Source organism: Amblyomma americanum, chromosome 10, assembly GCF_052857255.1.
Source record: "Amblyomma americanum isolate KBUSLIRL-KWMA chromosome 10, ASM5285725v1, whole genome shotgun sequence".
Classification (NCBI taxonomy): Eukaryota; Metazoa; Arthropoda; class Arachnida; order Ixodida; family Ixodidae; genus Amblyomma; species Amblyomma americanum.
This window is the reverse complement of record NC_135506.1, coordinates 15,448,334-15,470,766: the sequence shown is the minus strand read 5'-3', so window position 1 is coordinate 15,470,766 and position 22,433 is coordinate 15,448,334. Positions and strand designations below refer to the sequence as shown.

At 49.1% G+C, this 22,433-nt stretch overlaps 2 protein-coding genes across 10 annotated transcripts in view; one reads left to right on the top strand and one right to left on the bottom strand.

Moving 5' to 3' along the window:
• Positions 1-22,433, bottom strand: part of LOC144106880 (uncharacterized) — an 87,984-nt gene that overhangs the window by 26,016 nt on the left and 39,535 nt on the right. For 2 of the 4 annotated variants that reach the window (XR_013309147.1, XM_077639828.1), the window contains exon 3: positions 21,342-22,001. The exons of the other annotated variants lie outside the window; for them this stretch is intronic. Coding sequence is in view for 1 of the 2 variants with exons in the window: in XM_077639828.1 (XP_077495954.1) it covers positions 21,342-21,950 (609 nt within the window). In the remaining variant the exon portion in view is untranslated. The remainder of the gene's footprint in view (positions 1-21,341; positions 22,002-22,433) is intronic. 4 annotated transcript variants of the gene reach the window in all.
• The window catches only part of LOC144106878 (uncharacterized), a 52,153-nt gene that overhangs the window by 14,954 nt on the left and 14,766 nt on the right, over positions 1-22,433 (top strand). For 4 of the 6 annotated variants that reach the window (XM_077639825.1, XM_077639823.1, XM_077639824.1 and 1 more), the window contains 4 exons: positions 1,081-1,296; positions 2,241-2,341; positions 4,403-4,508; positions 10,108-10,265. In XM_077639825.1, coding sequence (XP_077495951.1) covers positions 1,081-1,296; positions 2,241-2,341; positions 4,403-4,508; positions 10,108-10,265 — 581 coding nt within the window. The remainder of the gene's footprint in view (positions 1-1,080; positions 1,297-2,240; positions 2,342-4,402; positions 4,509-10,107; positions 10,266-22,433) is intronic. The other 2 variants (XM_077639822.1, XM_077639821.1) reach the window with 1 other exon arrangement.

Here is a 22,433-nt window from a genome sequence, read left to right as displayed (position 1 = left end):
CTTGGTTGACTGCTGGAATTCTCCGACGGGATGTGTATCAGTTGCTTTGACTGTTTTTGTACTGCTACATATGCCTGAATTTCTGCATGTTTTGCTGATAGCACTTTAGCACTACAAAGAATGTTTGCTGCCTTTGTTACTAATGATGCCGCAGAGTATTAATTCTTGCTTCTTAATTTTCATATTCTCAAAAGTGCTGTAGAAAGGACGCATTTCATTTATCTTTAATGTTTGGCTGTACCCCGGATGGCGGCTAAAAAATCTGCTTTACCTGACATGGCATTACAGCTCTTCAGAGCTGTACTTGAAATATAACTGATTTGTTTACTGAGCATAGCATAGTGCAGTTATAGTTCTCATTAGCATGCTCAGTGACTCCAGTGCCCACCACCTACAGTCAACACATTGCTCTGGAATGCAGTCCTACTATTTTTAGCTACTATTTCTCATTGACCAACACCACAAATAAGAAAAATAAACACACTGCCATATGCTTTTCTTGGTTTCAGTGAATGCTGGCTTTCTTCTAATGTGTGTCCGAACAAGTCCTTCGATTCCCTACCCATGTGTACTCAGTACATATAACATGATGGTCATACAGTTAGCGCGCTAACTTCGTGTTGTGTGCCCTCAGTGGAGATTGGTGTTGTGTCTTTGATAGCTGTATCTACAGCTCTGTAAATTATTGCTTCGTACTGCAGTGCAGCCAAGAGTATACTTCATTGCTCCGCATTATTGATAGTTTTGTACGATATTTGTTACTTCTGTAAATATTAATAAACATGTTCGGTCCGAATTCAATTTGATTTAAAACAATTAGTCAATCACAACTTACGTCCCTAGCACTGCAGGTGCCTCTTCTTTGTTTTGAACCTTGGCACAGCAGCAACCAATCGGGTGGAGCCATTTATTTTTGGTGTGGGCATTGCAGTGAAAGGAGGGGACAGAGGAGGAGCGCCACCACCCCTAGTTTGTGAACCGGCAACTTCAACGTGTTGTCTACATGCTTGCACGTTTTCACAACCACACATTCTCTCTGAACTTTGCCTCACTTCATTTCTCAACACATTCTGCATGCAGGTTTGGCAGAAATGGCTGGTGTTGCTGGTGTGGCACTCAGTATGAACCTGAAAGTCCAGGCCTTCTGGTTGGGTACGGCCCCACAAGACTGCATGGTGGCCTTCAGCTGCAGTAAAGGTGGCCATTTAGAGAACCTGTACATACACTTCAGCAATACGACAGAGCTTTACAACTATAAAGACAACTTGTTTTACGAGAAATCAGGTAAGAAATCAGGTAAGCCTGATTGCATGAGAGCATTGTTGTGATGTTCGGAAGAACTTGTGTGTCTTTAAAGGGCCACAGAAAGGGGTGTTTGAGCTTTTAAAGTGCTTGCACTATGTAGAGTACAGGCTACCGAGCGTCCATGCCGCGTATGAGACCTCAAAAGCGAGCAGAAAATTTACAATCCATTCTTAAAAATTCCTGCTTTCGCACCTCGCCGCGACGCGCGGTGCCGGACTTTCGCAAGAAAACCTGGCAGACGACGTCACGTCTTGCAAATGATCTGAGCAGCTGGGGGTTATCATTGGTTCACAGCGCCAAACTCTTTCGACGTCGCGTGCTACAGTGGCCGTGGCCACTCCGCGCGCGCCGCAGCCGCCGGAGGTAGGGGAGCGGCCGAGTGAGTGGGGCCGGCGGAGGTGCACTGCCGTTTTGGCGTGTGAGAGGAGAGGGAAAGGCGCGAAGACGCGGAAGTTCAAATTTTGTCTGCATATAATTCAACTTCCACAAAATGCATTACAATAATTCTTGCTGGGGGATAATTATGGACTGTCGTCTTTTAACATCCCAGACATATCGCACCTTTATTGAGACCCCCTTTCTGGGTTCCTTTAAGGTGTAAAAATAGGGTGCCACCGGTGTAGGGAGGAAGATAGAAAGAGTAATGACCTCGTAGCGTTGCTATGGAGAGAGGAAAGGAGATGCCATTGCAAACATAATTCCAATGTGCCAGGAACTTAGGTTATGGCTGTTATGGTATGGGCCCTATCCTCAGTGTGACTGAGTCTATGTATTAATTTAAAATGCCCCTAGAGGCCCTTCGACTAGGCCACTTATCACACAGCGTGTAGCAGTGGCATGTTCTGTTGAACAGGGGCAATTCTTGCATTCCTGAGCTGTTTGTTGAAGTCATAATGACGTTTAAAATAATGTTTTTCATTACTGATGGCATGCAGGAAACGCCGTGAAGTTTACAGCAACCAAGAGCATTCCTGAGTCTAAGAAGGTCAATCCACTCTTTCCACTAGGATTTTGCACGGAGGGGAATGGAAATGAGGTGAGATGTACACCAGCATGATTCCTGTGCGATGGCTTGCAGGATGGTAGGCATGTTCCAGTGCTGTGCAGTAGTGCTGGGAAAGAGGAGACCTCAAACACGACATGGCTGATGCGGCGTTGGTTACTGCAGCTACCAGCCAGCACCATGGTCTGTGATGGCGTATTGTGTTCCCAGCCTTTCAGTGAATGAACTTTGCTTTTTGCTCCTTCTTAGATCTCACAGTAAAAAAAAAAAAAATCTATATGCCAGGTGCGAAGCAGCACCTAACGACGGATGATGATGATGCCCTGGCCGTCAATTCAATTGCCCTGTTAGAAGCTGTTAGAAGTGATCATTACGGAGAGCACAGGAGTCATCTGCCCAAAGAGCACTGGCACATTACAGCTATGCCACAACATAGCCGGTGGTAGCAGCACCAGTGGTGTCGTCCTGCGAAGCATTTTTAAATTCACATGCGGCTGCATGTTGTGGTGTTGTCAAAGCTGCCGTTATGGTGACGTGCGGCCGTTCTGTATCCTGCAAAAAGGTTTTTGCGTGGACAGTAGCTTAACTGGTATTTCAAGCACGGTGATGTTTAAAAACCTAAGTCTCAGCCCGTGCTGAAGCTCAAGAATGGGCAGAAATGAGCAGGTGAGCCATCAGAGGCATCAACAGATCAGAGGTAGAGGCTTTGCGCTCTGGAGCCATGTGATATACAAGAATGACAAGTGGGTACTATTTAATACGGTGTGCTTTTCCTGTCATTCTGTGCTGGAGCAAAGGGGCAGAGATATTTGTGTTGTCAAAGGGGCACGGCAGCCAGTGAGTGTTCACAGGTGTCTCTGAATCGCTCAATCTGCTATTCTAACTGTCTGCATCAAGCATGCTTAGTGATAGTAGTCTGGAGTGCAGTGCATGAGCAAAATATACGTTTGGGATATTTCATCTGTGTTCATCTATCCTTCCTTTCTTCGTCTTTCATCAGTCACTGCGCTCTGGGGACAGATCATGTATTAAATATATATCGCTTTGTGATAAATTCAGATGGTCCTTTTTAAGAGTGGGCCGCAATGTGCTTTGCATCGTGCCCTCATTCCGCGTTCGTAGCCGCGTCACCACAGCGATCACCGCTCTTGGCAAGAAGCCTGCTCTTAAACAATCACAAAAACAATCAAGCACCATAACCTTTGCCAGAATGGTAAGCCTGCAGGACCAGGCCCTGAAATTACAAGAATTCATAGCTTCAATGAACAGCAAGGGGCACGAGGCCGACTATAGATCGCTACAATACAGCAGCGATACGGCACTGCTAATACATTCAACTCATGCACTAATCGTCTATGCACTCCCATATTAGTTTAGTTTAAAGGTGCTTTATATGCTGCTGATTGGGACTGATATGCTTGTACCTTCTTTTGGCCCCTCCTACCACAACCTCTTGTGAGGCTGCGCTAAGTGAAATAAAATAAAATATAAAAATGTACAATGGACTAGTATTTATCACCAGCTGTGAGAGTATCCTGTAAGTAGTAGTGGTGAATTAGTAATAAGTAAATTTTTCCAATGATGATTTGTGGATATGTGTGTAATCTAAGGCAGGCACAATCCAGAAATTTTGGGTGCAAAATTCCATATAATGAAGGAATAGTGGAAAATTCTCTCGAACACAGTGCTTGAAATGTATGTATACCTGCATTTAAATTTTACAGTCACGCAAGATTGTGGCATTATAGTATGATTTAGAACAACTTTAACAGTATATAGTTTGAGCGCATAACTCAAACATATGGTGTATAAATTTTTAATGCTATCATCACACTGTGGCGTAACATATATCATTACTACAACTTGCATAACGTTGGCATGACACTATTACTTTGTATCTTATTCAACCTGGGGCTTTGCGTGCGTTAGCTGAAAAGGCTTCGGTGGCTCCGAGTAAGCAAAACTAGCGCTGCATGCATGCTCGACCATACCACATCAGTAAGAAACATGATGATGGAGGATGATTGGAATGACGGAGGTGACGTTTTGACTGCATACTTCAAGTTTACACCTTGCCTGTTTGCTGTCTAACAGGGACTGATGGAGGGCTCACTGTCTACAGGGAGAGACTGGCATGCTTACCGGAACATCACTGTCCTGGGGGAGATCTACCAATGCTTAGTCAGCGTTGTTTATCCTTGTAAGTACATATACCAATAAGTGATATGAGTGCCGTATTGCCATATAGACATGTTCTAAGAAACAAATAAAGGAAAGAAAAATATTGTGAACAACAATCTCACTGATCAAATAGGCGTGCCTTCCTAGCACATTTTAAAATTATTGGTAGCTGTATGCTACGTGTCAAATCTTGCAACTGTTGAAGAGCCCTTGAGCTTTGCTCTTTCACTGGTGGCTATGTTGGAAAGAGCCACCAGTCGGGGCTCCACTGATGGAAAACAAATGGCCAGCTTCTACTCTGCACGTGCAGCCACTGCATAGCTGCTCCAGTAGTGCTATGAGGACTCCCCATGATCTATGAATCTATGAAAGAAAAGGATTATTTGCGCGGGAGGAACCTCTAATGCTATTGCGTTGTGCTCACCAAAGTGGAATCTGAAATCGTCTTTTTACCACGGGAACTCGATCTGCACGTTCCGACCATTCTTCTAAACTTGAAATTATTGTCCTGTGCGGCCAAATTATTGTCCTGAGCGCCCCGGCTCCCGTCTTTTTTTTGAACTCAACGCTGAAGGTAGGAGGATGTCACAGATCTCTCCGGAGAACATTCGGACTGAAAGAATGGACTAGGCGACTGGTGTACCCACACAAACGCACATTTAATACACCCTACGTGGCACACACACTAGAACACAAAACTAACAAAACTAACACAAAACACAAAGACTATAAATGCACACGACCCGGGCACACTGCTACTAGCGTCTACTACTAGTGTTCTACTATTAGCGGTCGGCGTTCGTGCTCACGGTTGGTTCGGTGTGGCTGCGGCGTTGTATGGATCTAGTAGGCGGCGTCGAGGCGGCGTTCGCCGTGCTTGGGCTGGCGTCGCTAGCTGCGGCGTACAAGCTCCAGGTCCAAGCGCCCGTGGAGGTGATGCCGGTGTTGTTGGCGTGGGTGGCAACAGCGCTGAGACACCCCTGGCCGTAGCAGGTGGTAGCGTCCTCTGTTGACTGCCCGGAATGGGCTCAGGCACGGCAGGAAGTCCACGATGCGGAGTCGTAGAACGCGAGCTCACCGGAGCAGTAGCCGGCGTCGCTCTCTTCCGGCCAAAGTGTCCCTGACCCGCCAGAGCCTCCGCTTCTCTGCTGTTCCCCCCCAGTGCCTCGCTCTCGCTCGCCCTTTTATAGCCTCGGTGTTAGTCCATGTAAGCCTTGTCGTCGTCTTCTTCTCTTCTCTTCTCCACCAATCATCTCTCTCCACCTCACCGAATGCTTCTCCACCAATCATCTCCCTCCACCTCACTGAATGCTTCTTCTTCCTCTTTTTTATTCTTCGGTTAATTCGCGTCGTCTTCTTCACACCTTTTTCCTTTAAAATTTAATTTAGGCTCCTTAATATATGTGACAAGGGCCCCCTCTCTCAAGAGTTTTTCCATGAAAAACTGCTCACGTCATCCTCATCTTCAAGCCATCCAGCCAACCGACTATCTTCTGTGGCGATTCTGGACCCAGCACACAACACACCGCAGAGGTCCAGCACACACCAGACGCACACCTCTAACACAGCACACCAAATTGCGTTTTCAGAACACTAACACACCACTGCCGCTGTCCGTACAGAGTCCTTAATAAACATGTTTGTGTCCACAACACACTCCCTTGTATAATCACATAACATCAACAACAGCAACAACAACAACAAGATAAATCTCAGAGATACATTAACACCGCAATAACAACAACAAATCAACAACAACACCAAAAAGATACATTCCAGAGATAGCTAGAGCTGTTTGATTCTCTTCTTGTAAAAGTACGGTTTCTAACACTCTGTCTGGTACTTCACTGCGAAGAACAAATTCTTTATCCAATGCCAATAGCCACTCTTTGAAGCGGTAGGCCGATGGCTGGCATCTTACCCAGAAGTACAGGATGAACCCTTCCCTTCGGAACTGTGCGCTGGCACACGTCACATGAACGAACAAAGCGCTTAACATCACTCTGAACACCCGGCCAAAAGAACTCCTCGGTGATCCTAGACACCGTTTTTTGAACACCCTGGTGTCCAGCCATAATGGCGTCATGTCCTAAGCATAGCACTGTCTCTCGCATATCTCTCGATAACACCAGCTGTTGGACCCGCCTTCCTGAACTAAATATGCACTCCCTGTGCAGAAGACCATTTACCAATTGATATTCGAATGCCGAACGACTCTTCTTTCTTTTCACTCTTTCCCCGACTCTTTCGAAGCAGCTCTTCAGGCTCGGGTCTTCTTTTTGCCTAATTGCAATTTCTCCCGGTGTTACGCTCAGGCACATCGCAACAGGAGTAGAGAGCGGATGCTGCGTTGCTCGGGCTGTCGCTTGAGCTCTTGTCTCCACTGCCGACGAGAAACTTACTGCACCCGTCTGAGCTGTCGCGGGCCTTTCCTCCTTTGGATGTTCTTCAACGTCGAGCATCCTCCACTCGGGATTGGGGTCTTCGACACTTCTTGCACCCGTAATGTTTCCCAAGATGAGATCATAAATAGGTTGGTCTACGCATTTTGCCACTACCTGTCCAGTATAATATGGCGTGGACACTAGAATCCTTGCTTCAGGAAGGTACCTCACTGTGCTATCTACAAGAGTGACGGCCGACGGTTCCCCTGTAAGATCCTCGTCCTTCACCAGGCTTCTACGAACCAAGACTGTGTTGGCTCCGCTGTCTCTAAGCACCAATATAGGACGGTCCCCTATTTGCCCAACCACCACCGGCATTGCTGCTTTCGACTTGGGTGTTCCACTTACCGCCTCATTTTCCAGCGGCGTTCGCTCTCCTTTCAGCTGTGGAACTTCGGATGGCGTGACAAGTTCTACCCTTGAGTTGACAACGCATGCAGCTCGGTCCTGCGTTCTGTATCGGCACTCATCCAGAGTATGACCCCTCCTCTTACAACCTTGACACACAACCTGTGTTTTTTGGGCAGCGCTACTAGTCCGACAGTCAGCTGCACGGTGTCCCACCTTGCCGCAGAGAAAACACCTTACTGGTGCCTTAGATGCACCGCGATATACTCTTGGTTTTGCTGCATCGGTCTCTAGGGTCTTTTGGGTTTCCTCCTTTGCCTTACTCAAATTTCTTAGCCGTTGAGCCTCGAGGAATTGGTCTGCAGTGTCTGCGAACTCTTCCAATGAACACAACTTTCTTTCTTTCAGGAATAGCGCTAGCTTTGAGCTGCAGCACGATAAAAATTGCTCTGTGACCAGCTTGTCATGCACCCCTTCAAAACTCTTTTCTGTGTTTGACATATCAAGCCACCTATCAAAATAGTTCGTCAACCTGCAGGAAAACTGCTTCGCGGTTTCCGAATCCTCAGGTTTCGCGGTGCGAAATCTCTCACGAAAACCCTCTGCCGTAAGCCTGAATCTTTGGAAGAGTGCCTTTTTGACTTTCTCGTAGTCCATGGAATCAGCAGCGGGAATCCTTCCAAACACATTCAGCGCCTCTCCGACTAAACACATGCTCAATGCCGTTGCCCATTCACTGCGCTCCCAGCCTTGCCCCAAAGCTATCCGCTCGAATCGTTGCAGATATGCGTCCAGATCATCTCTTTTGTCATCGAAAGGAGCCATCAGCTTTCTTGGACAAACTCTGGCCGGTCTAGGAGATTCTGTACCCGCTAAGGAACGCTGGTCATTGTCCGTGATCTCCTCATATCCTCCCGCAACATGCGCCTGTTTCCACAAAATAAACTCCTCCCGTTCTATCCTTCTTTTCTCCTGTTCTGCCGCGCGGGCTCTTCTAGCTTCTCGCTCTTCTGCCTCGCGCTCTTGTGCTTCGCGAGCGTCTGCGCGTGCTCGCGCCCTTTCCTCTCTCTGCCTTTTTTGCCTCTTCTTTCTCCTCGTCACAGAGACGCATCGCCTCTTCCTTGCTTAACCCTAGCTTCAGCGCCAGCTCTAACGTTTTTGCCAAATCCATACTTTCTGCCGTCGAGAGTTCGGAAAAATTCGAGACAAAGCAAAAAAGAAAAAAGGAAATGAATCCTGGCAGGCTCGCCACTTATCTTTGTCACGGATCTCTCCGGAGAACACGCGGACTGAAAGAATGGACTAGGCGACTGGTGTACCCACACAAACGCACATTTAATACACCCTACGTGGCACACACACTAGAACACAAAACTAACACAAAACACAGACTATAAATACACACGACCCAGGCACACTGCTACTAGCGTCTACTACTAGTGTTCTACTATAAGCAGTCGGCATTCGTGCTCACGGTTGGTTCGGTGTGGCTGCGGCGTTGTATGGATCCAGTAGGCGGCGTCGAGGCGGCGTTCGCCGTGCTTGGGCTGGTGTCGCTGGCGGCGTTCGACGTCCTTGGGCTGGCGTCGCTAGCTGCGTCGTACAAGCTCCAGAGGTCCAAGCGCCCGTGGAGGTGATGCCGGTGTTGTTGGCGTGGGTGGCAACAGCGCTGGAGACACCCCTGGCCGTAGCAGGTGGTAGCGTCCTCTGTTGACTGCCCGGAATGGGCTCAGGCACGGCAGGAAGTCCACGATGCGGAGTCGTAGAACGCGAGCTCACCGGAGCAGTAGCCGGCGTCGCTCTCTTCCAGCCAAAGTGTCCCTGACCCGCTGGAGCCTCCGCTTCGCTGCTGTTCCCCCCCGGTGCCTCGCTCACCCTTTTATAGCCTCGGTGTTGGTCCACGTAAGCCTTGTCGTCGTCTTCTTCTCTTCTCCACCAATCATCTCTCTCCACCTCGCCGAATACTTCTCCACCAATCATCTCCCTCCACCTCACCGAATGCTTCTTCTTCCTCTTCTTTATTCTTCGGTTAATTCGCGTTGTCTTCTTCACACCTTTTTCCTTTAAAGTTTAATTTAGGCTCCTTAATATATGTGACAGAGGAGTCAACCAACGCGTAGAGTGCCTTTCAGCCAGTCCCGTGGTGGCTTCGCTTTAGCTTTTATTTTGTTTTTAGGTTTTCTGTGAATAAGTAATTTCAGTTGCAGACAACATAGCCATAAATTAGTCCCATGCAAAATAAAAATGTACGCGGACTCTTTGATTTACGTATCACTCCGCCAATGACTGAGCAGCACGCCACCACACGATTCGCTGAAAGGCGCTCCACGCGTTGGCTGGCTCCCCCTACCTACAGCATTGAGTTCAAAAAAAGGCGGGAGCCGGGACATTTAAGGGGATTTAAATTAGGGAAATCGGCCGCACAGGGCAATAATTCAGTTTATAAGAATGCCCGGAACGTGTAGATTGAGTTCCCATGGTAAAAAGACAAGTTCAGATTCCTCCTTAGTGTACCTTTAAGGGTTCAACGTCGTCCAATTTTCTCCAGTGACTGTAACCCTTGGAGCTCCAAGCATTGTCGTTGTTAGGACACTAGTTCCCTTCACTGTCAAGAGATATGGGTGTCTATTGGCAAAAAAATGAGCTACATTGTATGGCCGAGAAAAAAACGAACTGGTGAGTGTACTTCTGGTAAAAGCTGTATGCCACCAAAATTGAAATTTCAACCTGTGAGGACTGACTCAGCGCTATCTGTAGACATTACTCCAGCAGAGCCTTGCTGGTACAGAAACCAGCTGTTTAACTTCATGTTGCTCAACTGTGCAGCGACAGGTGAACAACGGCTACGCCACACTGAGGATGCACCTTTTGAGGGCTATTGTCATCTAATGCCCCTGGATGTCGCTGCTCGCTGTGGTGTTGAGAAGACCATCCGAAACTACATGTACAATTGCACGGACAAGGTTGACTGGACTATCTTCGAGGTATGTGTCTTTATTCTTTATTCTTTATTCAAGAGTTACCCCGCATTTGCCCGAAGGCGTTATAGCAGGGGGGTTACAGATTGGCAAAAAATACATCTTCACTTGCAGAGCACACTTGCTCCTCGGAAAGCCGGTTCCACTGTTGCACTGTTTTAACAAAAAATGAATTTGCAAACAAGTTCGTCCTGGTACGGTACTCTCTAATTTTACGGGAATGGTCATGTCGTTGAGAAACGTAAAAGGGCTGTTTTAAGTAATTTTCAAAATCAATCCCCGTTTTTCCGTGAACTATTAAGTACAGCAATTTTAGCCTCAATTTTCTTCTACGGGAAGCGAGTGGTTCCCATTGCAATTCTTTTTTCATTGCTGTACAACTATCCCTTCGCCGTACCTGCCCAAGACGAACCTTGCTGCTCTGTTATGAATTTTTTCAAGTTTTTCAATTAACACCCGATGTGCAGGGTCCCATACAATACAGGCATATTCAATGATAGGTCGAACACAAGAGAGAAAAGCAGTTTTCTTGAGGTTTGGCTGCGAAGACCTTAAACTCCGCTGTATGAAATTTAGTGCCCTACCGGCTTTGGTAACCACATGATCCACGTGAGCATTCCAGGAACAGTCATCCGTTAGTATAACACCTAAGTATCTGTAAGTACATTTCTGTGTGATCAATTCATTACTTATGCGATACTGAGCTTGGACTTTGATTTTTTTTCGTGAAAAACAAAGATGAGCGTATTTCTCCGTATTCAAAGACATTTTCCATTTCAGACACCAATCGTGGATAAGTGTTAAGTCAGTTTGGAGTTGAACGATGTCATTGGCATTGTTAATTTTCCTGTACAAAACGCAGTCATCTGCAAACAGACGTATACTTGAGGAGATACCGAGTGAAATATCATTTATATAGGTTAAGAACAGGAGTAGCCCCAGGACCGACCCCTGTGGGACCCCTGATATCACATCAACGTAATCTGAACATACACTGTGATGACCCCCATAATGCGCAGGTCCACACGGGACGGAGAGGCAAAGAGACACCGTATGGCTCAGTTTAAACAAACAGGTATATTCAATAATTTCACATGATTAAGATTATACATCAGAGGCTGGGGCGTCCGAGCTTACGTGCCGACGACTTCATGGGGGCGATGGAGTGGCTCCGGAGTTGGGCTCGAGCGGTTGCTGGCAGAAGCTGCACGCCGTCGGGCTTCGGCGCTGAAGGCCCTCTTGGCGAACGATGTCGTCCTGAGCGTTCCCCTTCCGTACTGCTTCTCGATTTTTATATCCTCTTCTCCACACCCCCTAGGGTGAGGATGCCCACGCCGGAGGGGAAGGAGGGGAGGCTAGGGCTTTCACTTGGGCGCACAAACATACCACCGCACTTATTGTCTCGCCCCCCTCACGTGTTGAGTCCGAGGGAAAGAATGTTGTCTTCGAGGTAGCGCATAGCGTCGGCTGTGGTAAGGCGCGCTCTGGCCCGCTGACAGTTCCCGCGGGTCACCGGCCTCCATTCTTCATCCATCAACTGACACTCGCTCCTCAAGGTAAGGCGCGCTCTGGATCGCTGACAGTTCCCTTGTCCTGGAATGTGCTCGGAAGGGCCGCCCCTGGAACCGCCACGCCAATTGGGGAGGATAAAGCCTGTTTCCCCGCGGCGGCGGGTCCCTTCGTTCTGGTCGTCACTCAAAGAGCATGGCTGGGTAATTGATGATGCCGCTGTCACGGCGGCGGGTCCCTTCGTTCTGGTCGTCACTCAAAGAGCATGGCTGGGTAATTGATGATGCCGCTGTCATCTGGGTCTCCGTCTACGCCGCGCCGTCGAACACGGAACCTCGTAGCACACACAAGGAATGTACCTCGTAGCACACACAAGGAATGTACCTCGTAGCACACACAAGGAATGTACCTCGTAGCACACAAGGAATGTCACACTCGCTCACCCTCCAGAAGAATGTTCTCCGAACATTTGAGTCCCTGCAGCTCCCCTTGTCTTTCTGAATCGCCTCGCACAGTGCGTCCGACAAAACACTTTTCGCTGCACTCAACACCACTGCACAACACCATATGCCTCCGCTGTCATAACTGGCGTCTCCAGGGGCAGCACTGATCTTCTTTTACAGATAAACATGAAACTCAGCACCCAAGCCTCTCCTTTCTAGTCCAAACTGGACGAAATAAATTTACCACAGTTACAAAGGAGCTCCCACTTCTAGCACGGTCACGGCACAGACAAAAATATAGATAACGAAAGGAAGTAGGGCAGGTTCTGCATGCGCTCCGCATGCTCTCCTGTGAAGGTGTTACTTAATGACAGAAAGGTTTAACTACCAACTCCGATAACTTAACACATAAGCACATAGCAATGTTATGAGCTGTGGCATTACACAATTCTAACCAGTTCAAAACTCCGCTCTGTTTACGCCATTAGTCCGACTTAGCTTTCCGATTTCGCAGCGGATATCGGCGTTCATGAGTCATACTAAGTAAGTCTGTGACCCTTTGTCTGCTTTGGGACTCGCGAGGGCTCGTGGCAGGAGCCTCTCCTGGCGTTATCTGCGCGGCAACCTCGCGCGCTTCTTCTTCTAGCAATGCATGAAGTAAATCCGGTGGCATTCCGGCCGTCACCTCTGGCGCCTGCCGAACAAATGCAGGAGAGGGCGTTTCTTGCGAACTATCTGCGCGCTCCGCTTCACTTCTGTCCCCATCAAAATCCGCGCTTTCCCTTTCCTCATTTCGTGAATACTGAACCGGTGCCGACTTGAGGCGATTTGCGTGTATCCTTATCAAGCGCCGGTTTACGTCTCGGACTCTGAAGTTTACCGGAGAAAGCTTCTCGACAACCTCGCACGGTCCTCTCCACTTCGTCTGGAACTTACGAGCTAGCCCAATCTGCCTTTGGCAGTTTTCAATGTACACGCTGTCCCCCACATTAAACGGCGCGTCTCTAGCACTGCGATCGTGCACCTCCTTCCTGCGCTTCGCCGCTTTCTTTAAGGCCTCCTTTGCGATGTCCCTCGCCACTTGCAAGCGCGATTCTAGCTCAACCTTATAGTCGTCCAGTGAAGCGTATGGGACACGACGGGGGCCCTCTGGCACTTCACTAGGCTGGTCCGGGTCTCGGCCGTAGAGAAGAAAGAATGGCGATTCGCCCGTGCTCTCGTGTGCTGCGGAATTGTAGGCAAACATTGCATACGGGAGCCACAAGTCCCAGTCCCGCTGGTCGCGCGAAACAAAATGCGACAGGAACCCGGCCACGGTTTGGTTCAGTCGCTCCACCGCGCCGTTGCAAGCCGGATGGTACGGTGTTGTCTGCTTCTTAGCGATCTTAAGCAGCTCGCAAACTCTCCTCATTAGCTGCGACACGAAGTTCATTCCCCGATCTGTCAAGAGTTGCCTCGGGGGTCCATGTCGGAGCACGATCTGTTCGACAAATGCTCTTGCAACCGTGTCTGCCTTCTGATCTGGGAGTGCTACCGCTTCCGCGTATTTTGAAAGGTGATCGACAAATACTAAAATGTACCTGTTTCCGGAAGTGGTCGTGGGCAATGGGCCCATTATGTCCATACCTGTCCGCTCGAAGGGAGCCGAAACCTCAGAGAACGGCTGAATTGGAGCTGGTCTTCGTCCCTTGGGTGTTTTTCTTTCGAGACAGGAATGACACTTCGCACAGTAGTCTCTAACATCCTGTCGCATGCCACTCCAAAAGTACAAATGCTCCACACGCCTGCGTGTCTTCGCTACGCCAAAATGACCGGCGCATGGCGCATCGTGAAACGCGCGAAGAACCCTTTCTGTCCACGACCGAGGTATGACAACTCTCTCCCAAGCGGTTTTCTCTGGTCTCCCTTTCCTGGTTGGCCTTGTGCGCCGACACAGGGTGCCGTCTTTGTCAATGAAATAACCTAGCTGTTCGGGGTGAGACGGTGCGCCCTCTAAGCTTTCGATTATTCGCTTCAGGTCAGGATCTTTGCACTGCTCTGTGCGTAATTCGGCGGGGTCGACTACGGGGACAAACTCATCTATAGCTGCCACGGCAGCTGTGCGGCTGAGTGCATCAGCATTCAAATGTGTCTTTCCTGACTTGTGCTCAACTTCAAAGCAGTATTCCTGCAGGTGTAGATTCCATCTAGCGAGTCGCGAGCTAGGGTCCCTGACACTCATCACCCATTTCAGAGGATGGCAGTCTGTGACTAGCTTGAATTTGCGGCCGTAAAGGTAGCATCTGAAGTGCTTTACTGCCCAGACAACGGCGAGGCACTCCCTTTCCGTAGCTCCGTACTTTTGCTCTGTGGGGCTCAGCTGTCGGCTAGCAAAAGCAACGGGATGTTCTTTGCCCTCGATAACCTGAGATAGCACGGCACCAACTGCGAACTTTGACGCATCTGTGGCCATAACGAAGGGCAAATTAAAATCCGGGTGGCGCAACAGCGGTGCACTCATTAGCTTCCTTTTCAGGGCCCCAAAAGCATTCTCCGCGTTTTCGTCCCAGCGAAAGGCGACATTTTTGGCTGTTAAGGCGGTGAGCGGCTTAGCGAGCTTGGCGAACTCCTCTATGTGCCTTCGGTAGTAACCGATCAGGCCGAGAAACTGCCGGACCTGGCGGACGCTAGTCGGGGATGGAAAATCCGAGACACACCTTAGTTTCTCAGGGTCCGGTCGCACGCCGTCAGCTGAAACAACGTGCCCGAGGTATTTCACCTCGTTTTTGAGGAATTGGCACTTAGAGGGCTTCAGCTTGAGACCCGCTGCTCTTAGTCGCACCAAAACCTGCTCAATATCGCGCAAATGGTTATCAAAACTGTCACTGTATATGATAATGTCATACATATACACGAAGCACAGCCTCCCCAGAAGACCTGCCAGGATAACATCAGCGGTTCTCTGCCAGACAGCAGGGCTGTTGGCCAGACCCATCGGCATTCTTTTCCATTCATAGTGCCCTGAGGGCGTGTTGAATGCCGTTTTCTCGGCATCTGCCGGATCCATTGCTATCTGCCAGAATCCCGCCGCCATGTCCACTACCGTGAAGTACCTGGCAGAGCCCAGCTGAGAAAGCGTCTCCTGTATATTGGGGATGGGGTATGGATCGATGCGAGTTACGGCATTTAGTTTGCGGTAGTCCACTACCAATCGATACGAGCCATCTGGCTTTTCCACCAATAGTGCTGGTGCTCCCCAGGGTGACTTTGAGTGTTCGACAATGCCGCGATCAATCAGGTCCTGCACCTGCCGCTCTATCTCCTCACGTTGGGAGTAAGGAATCCTGTACGCACGCTGGTAAACGGGCGATGAAGTGCCGGTTTCTATCCTGTGCTTTATAACGCCACAGCAGCCCAAATCCAGGTTGGACGCGGCGAATACCTCCGAGTAGTCGTTCAGCAAACCAGCCAGAGCCTCCCTCTCCCTGGATTTTACGTGAGAAAGATTGAACGACACCTTTGGAGCAGCCGAAGGACTAGCATGCTCTACAGTTGCGAGTACCGTATCGGTGGGCTTACGTTTCTCTATCGCAGAGGTGAAGAAAGCCAATGTTTAGTTCTTGGGAAGGCTCAGTGGCTGCTGGCTACAGTTAACCACCCGTAGGGGCACTCTGTGGGCGTCATTAACAGTCACGAGGCACGCGGCTGCCTTCAGGCCATTGCTGAGAGAGTCGACCGGCTCAAGCACTCCCACGGCGCCGCTCTCTACATCTGAAGGCACAAACGCGTACAAAATGTGCTCCGACCAAGGAAGGACGACCGCTTCATCGATCAGCCTGACGGCAACCCGCGAATATACCTTCTCCAATGATCCCACTGTTTGACGGGTGTCAATATCGGTAACGCGAATCTCAGCCCCTCTCCTGTTCAAAAACGGAACTTTTGATCCGCCCGCATTAACCTCTTCCTCAGAGAATGAGACTACTACCTTCCCTTTTCTCAAAAAATCCTGCCCTAATATACCTGACACTCCGTTTGGCAGAGACACCGTGTCCGAGCATACGTAGCAGGGGTGCTCCAATGCAATTCCGCCGAGAGAGAAGTGTAACCGGTAGAGTCCACTTATGCCAAGAGGATCCCCCGTCATGCCTACAAATTTGGTTGCCATACCACCAGACGCTTCCAACACCTCGCGGTCCCCCTTCCTTCGAAGCGTGTTAAAACTGCTCTCCTTAAGCAATGTCACCTTTGACCCCGTATCTATCAACAATTCCATGCAACAACCATTTAACTTGCAACGCACAACAGGGCATGCCTCGTCGGCCACACAAACTACCACCACCTCATCATCCACTGCTCCCTCCCCACGCTCCTCAGGCTGGGGAGGACTATCTAGTTTTTTGTCTCGGTATCTGGAGCCCCGCTGTAGGCTTGCTTAGGGCGTGTCTCGCCTGTTTCTCTTTGTGGCTCCCCACGGCGCACGTTTTGGCAGAACCTGGCGATGTGTCCGCGACCCTGGCAAGCGAAGCATACGATTTCTTCAAAATCTCGCATACCGCGCCTGTAGCTTTGTGGCGGTCTCCGGTTTCCAGCGAATGAGCGCTGTTGAGCGCGCGCTTCAACCTGGCGTTCTACCTGCTGAGATAGCAGCTGTTCTAAGCGATCTAATCGCTCTGTCAAGAGAGCAACCTCAGGGTTGAGCACCGCTCTCTCTATGACGCGTACTCTCGCTGCGGCTGTCGTTAACGCCTCATTTCGTTCCTCATCCAATGCGGCCTCCACGGCTTGGTCGAAATTGCTCGGCTTGCGCGAGAGCACGAACCGGCGCACGGGGTCTTGCAGACCAGCCACGAACAAAGCGGTCATTTCCTCTTTAAGTATATCCTCCGCGTATTTCTTCTTTAGCTGGTCTCCTTCCTCCTCCCTGCTTAACGTATCGCGCGCTAAGCGCTGAAGCCGCGACGCAAACGTTCGCACGTCCTCCCCTACCATCTGTCCGGCGTCACGGAACCTCTGTACCCGCACGTGACGTGGTTCAGTGTCGAAATGCTCAAACGCGAGCTTCTTAAATTCCGCAAATGATTTTGTGGATTTTACTTTTTCGTCTCGCCATGCAAAATCATGAGCAGCTCCTGCCATCTTACACCTCGCCATTCCCAGCATTTGAGCATCGGACCATCCCCCCATTTTCCCAATCTCTTCTAGCATGGAAAAGAAATCGCAGATTGGAACCCCTGTCTTATCTCCTGTAAACGTCGGAATGACGCTTCCTAATGCCAGCATGCTTGCTCCGAGCGACGGCTGTGGAGTGGGAGCTCCCTCAGATAAAGACATTTTTTTTTTTTTTCAAGCCCTCCGGTGCCTCAAGCCTCTCAAATGGGGGTAAAAGTCCCACAATCAGTCCTGTGATTCCTTTTTGATTACAATTTTGAAGTCATGAATGTCGCAGCATTCAGAGGACATTTGCTTTTGAGACCCCACTTCTGACACCAGTGTGATGACCCCCATAATGCGCAGGTCCACACGGGACGGAGAGGCAAAGAGACACCGTATGGCTCAGTTTAAACAAACAGGTATATTCAATAATTTCACATGATTAAGATTATACATCAGAGGCTGGGGCGTCCGAGCTTACGTGCCGACGACTTCATGGGGGCGATGGAGTGGCTCCGGAGTTGGGCTCGAGCGGTTGCTGGCAGAAGCTGCACGCCGTCGGGCTTCGGCGCTGAAGGCCCTCTTGGCGAACGATGTCGTCCTGAGCGTTCCCCTTCCGTACTGCTTCTCGATTTTTATATCCTCTTCTCCACACCCCCTAGGGTGAGGACGCCCACGCCGGAGGGGAAGGAGGGGGGGCTAGGGCTTTCACTTGGGCGCACAAACATACCACCGCACTTATTGTCTCGCCCCCCTCACGTGTTGAGTCCGAGGGAAAGAATGTTGTCTTCGAGGTAGCGCATAGCGTCGGCTGTGGTAAGGCGCGCTCTGGCCCGCTGACAGTTCCCGCGGGTCACCGGCCTCCATTCTTCATCCATCAACTGACACTCGCTCCTCAAGGTAAGGCGCGCTCTGGATCGCTGACAGTTCCCTTGTCCTGGAATGTGCTCGGAAGGGCCGCCCCTGGAACCGCCACGCCAATTGGGGAGGATAAAGCCTGTTTCCCCGCGGCGGCGGCGGCGGGTCCCTTCGTTCTGGTCGTCACTCAAAGAGCATGGCTGGGTAATTGATGATGCCGCTGTCATCTGGGTCTCCGTCTACGCCGCGCCGTCGAACGCGGAACCTCGTAGCACACACAAGGAATGTACCTCGTAGCACACACAAGGAATGTACCTCGTAGCACACACAAGGAATGTACCTCGTAGCACACAAGGAATGTCACAACACCATTAAGGACTACACGTTGGCGGCGGCCGAGCAAATAATTCTGAATCCATACTATAACAGCTGTGTCCAGATTCAACATTTTTAGTTTATAGAGAAGGAGTGGGTGTGACACAGTGTCAAACGCTTTCCGGAAATCCAGAAATATGCAGTCTGTTTGGCCCCCGCGGTCAACTTCAGATACAAGTTCGTGATAAAATTCAACAAGTTGAGTAGTACATGATAAACCTTTCCAGAACCCATGTTGTTCCTTCATCAGCAAATCATTCTTTACCAGGTGGTTCATTATTTCTGTGTATAAGATGTGCTCAAAAATTTTGCATGAAACTGATGTTAGAGAAATAGGCCTGTAATTTGATACATCTTTTCTTGATCCGCCTTTGTGAATCGGGACCACATGAGCTATCTTCCAGTCGTGTGGCAAAAGACCTGTATCCAAAGATTTTTTATAAATAAGGCATAGATACTGTGAGATAGGATAAGCACAGTTCTTTAGCAACCGGGGTGATATGCCGTCGGGACCACAGGCCTTTGATTCATCTATATCCTCTAGGAGCGCTAGAATCCCTCTTACACTTATTTCGACTGGCGGCATTGCTGGCGCATAACTTGTGTAATGTTGGTGACTGTTGATATGGTTAGGGGAGAAAACAGACTTGAAGTGATTATTAAAACACGTTGCCTTCTCTAAGTCACCTGAGATGACCTGTTGATTATAAACGATTTCACCTACACCAGATGAATCTGTTCCACACTCCCTTAAGTAGTGCCAAAAAAGTTTAGGGTTTTTCTTCATTTTAACGTCCAGCGTTTTAAAGTACTCCTCTTTCGCAGTTTTTAGTTTTTCTTTGTGCTCACGCGTTAGTACAAGTAATCTGCTGAAGTCATCTTCACGTTTTGTTCTCTTAAACTTGAGGTACGCACGCCTTCTTTTCCTTATCATTTTTATCAAACTGGCAGTCACCCACGGCTTTCTGCGTTTCTTCAGTCTAGCTGAATCTATACTTGGCACGTGTGCATCCCTCAGTTCAAAAAGTTTTTGCTCAAATAAACGCCATAATTCATGAATATCGCACTCATCATAAAAGCAGTCAAAAACGGGCAAGTGATTTTGTAATTTTTCGGACATTCTAGCATAGTCACCTTTATCGTAAAAAAAGACTCGCCTTGACTCGCATTTCTTTTGTCTACTATGCGATGCTTTTATGCATGCAATGACCGCCTGATGATCACTAATGCCTGGAATAACATGAACAGTATTAACTTGATCCGGAGAGTTGGAAAAGAAAAGATCTAAAACATTTTTATCCCTAGTTGGTTCCTGAACGTACTGTACTAAGCCAAAAGTATCTATGATGCTCTTCATTTCTATATCGATTCCACAACCTGTTGTGGTTACACACATGCCATCACCCCAGTGCAGATCCGGCAGATTGAAATCACCCCCGAGCAATATCGGTTTTTGGGAAACCTCGGAAATGATTTCATAAAGTGATTGCAAAGTGCTCAGATCAGAACCGGGAGGGCGATAAAATGATCCAACAGCGTATGACGAGTTGTCGTGCAGCGTAAGTGTACACCATATTGATCCAACATCATTGTAATCGACATCTAGTAATGATGATCTTAAAGAGGAATGCACCAGCAGAAAGACGCCCCCGCCAAACCGGGATCTGTCTTTGCGGTAAGCAATGAATTCTTTAGGAAACACCTCGCTATCCCTGATTGATGCATCTAACCATGATTCAGTACCAAATACTATGTCTGCCTTTACAGACTCTAGAAGACTAGCAAACTCATCGACTTTATTTACAATGCTTCTGCAGTTAACGATTACGGCAACTAAATCTCGTTGGAGGCTTTTCCTTGGATGAATGGGGCGTCATCGTTTCATGGCGGGAACAACCACCTGCTTTTCTTTGTCCCATATAAAAGCCTTTCCGTTCAGAATAAGTTTGTCGTACTTTAGTTTTATCTTGCTTTTGTCGGCCTCCTGAATTTTTGCGTATTCCCACAGTCGCTTCCGAACATTACGTGTCTCTGTTGAATAATCTTGATCCACGCTATACTCAGAACCCTTAAACTTTTTCGCGCAACTCATGACTTCTTGTTTCTCTTTATAGGAGGCAAAATTCACTATTATAGGTCGTGCAGTCTTATCACTGAAACGCCCGACACGGTGCACCCTTTGTACAGTTTTCAATTCGATCCCTAGCTTTGACTGACAGATGCTTTTGATTAGGTTCTCAGATTCTTCCCATGTTTCTGATTGGTTGCTGTCCTTAACGCCATAGAAGACAAGGTTTTGCCTCCGACTTTGATTTTCAAGATCGGTATTCTTGCTATGCAGATCCTTTACCTCTCGCGTTAAGTGTTCAATAACATTAGCCTGTTCAATAACCACTTTGTCGAGAGCGTCAATCTGTCCTCCAGCTTTGTCAAGTTTACTGCTTATATCCCCTATGATGGCTTCATGCTTAGCGATCCTCGCGTCGATGTTATCTAACTTAGCCATAATAGCTGCCTGACCGCTTTGTAAACTCTTAAGCAGTTCCACTTGACATTCACTAAGAGGGCCAGGATTGAGCTCAATATCTCCGGAAAGTAGCAGTAGAAGCACCAGGTACAACACCCGATTCACAATCAGGCGAAACTGCCTGCAACATACAAGTTTGCGTACTCGTCTGCTACGACCAACAGAAGCACTTGGCGTGGGTGGAGCCGGCAATGCATACAGAGGTTCTCGTATCACAATAGAATAGCGGTAACTAACCTGCATGTGCAACAGCAGCGTGAGGCGCATGTCGGCAAGCGTGCCGGCTCCAAATCCCACGTAGCCAAAGCGCAGCGGGTTTAAGTAGGCTTGGTTGTAGTCACGTGGCTCCTGATGCTCGAAGAAGATTGGTGGGTCGCAGTCAATGGAATCAGTGTCCGAGTGAAGCTTGGAAACGTTGATAACCGGCGATCCCCTCTTGTCGACGGTGGTCGACACGGCGGTCAGCTTCCAACCGCTCGCGGCTGATGAAAAAGGCTCGATGAGGCAAGGGGACATCGCCTGTCCTGTCGGGCTGAGCACAGCCGAGGTTCCGAGCGTAAAAAAGACCTGCATGTGCAACAGCAGCGTGAGGCGCATGTCGGCAAGCGTGCCGGCTCCAAATCCCACGTAGCCAAAGTGCAGCGGGTTTAAGTAGGCTTGGTTGTAGTCACGTGGCTCCTGATGCTCGAAGAAGACTGGTGGGTCGCAGTCAATGGAATCAGTGTCCGAGTGAAGCTTGGAAACGTTGATAACTGGCGATCCCCTCTTGTCGATGGTTGTCGACACGGCGGTCAGCTTCCAACCGCTCGCGGCCGATGAAAAAGGCTCGATGAGGCAAGGGGACATCGCCTGTCCTGTCGGGCCGAGCACAGCCGAGGTTCCGAGCGTAAAAAAGACCTGCATGTGCAACAGCAGCGTGAGGCGCATGCCGGCAAGCGTGCCGGCTCCAAATCCCAGACAATCAAAGCTTAATAGAGCAATGGCAGGTCTCCTTTTCTTTTACAGCTCATGTCATCAGTTATGGATAATAATAATAATAATAATAATTGGTTTTGGGGGAAATGAAATGGCGCAGTATCTGTCTCATATATCGTTGGACACCTGAACCAGGCTGTAAGGGAACGGATAAAGGAGGGAGTGAAAGGCAGGAAGAAAGAGGTGCCGTAGTGGAGGGCTCCGGAATAATTTCGACCACCGTGACATCGCACAGCACACGGGCGCCTTAGCGTTTTTCCTCCATAAAAACGCAGCCGCCGCGGTCGGGTTCGAACCCGGGAACTCCGGATCAGTAGTCGAGCGCCCTAACCACTGAGCCACTGAGTTATGGAT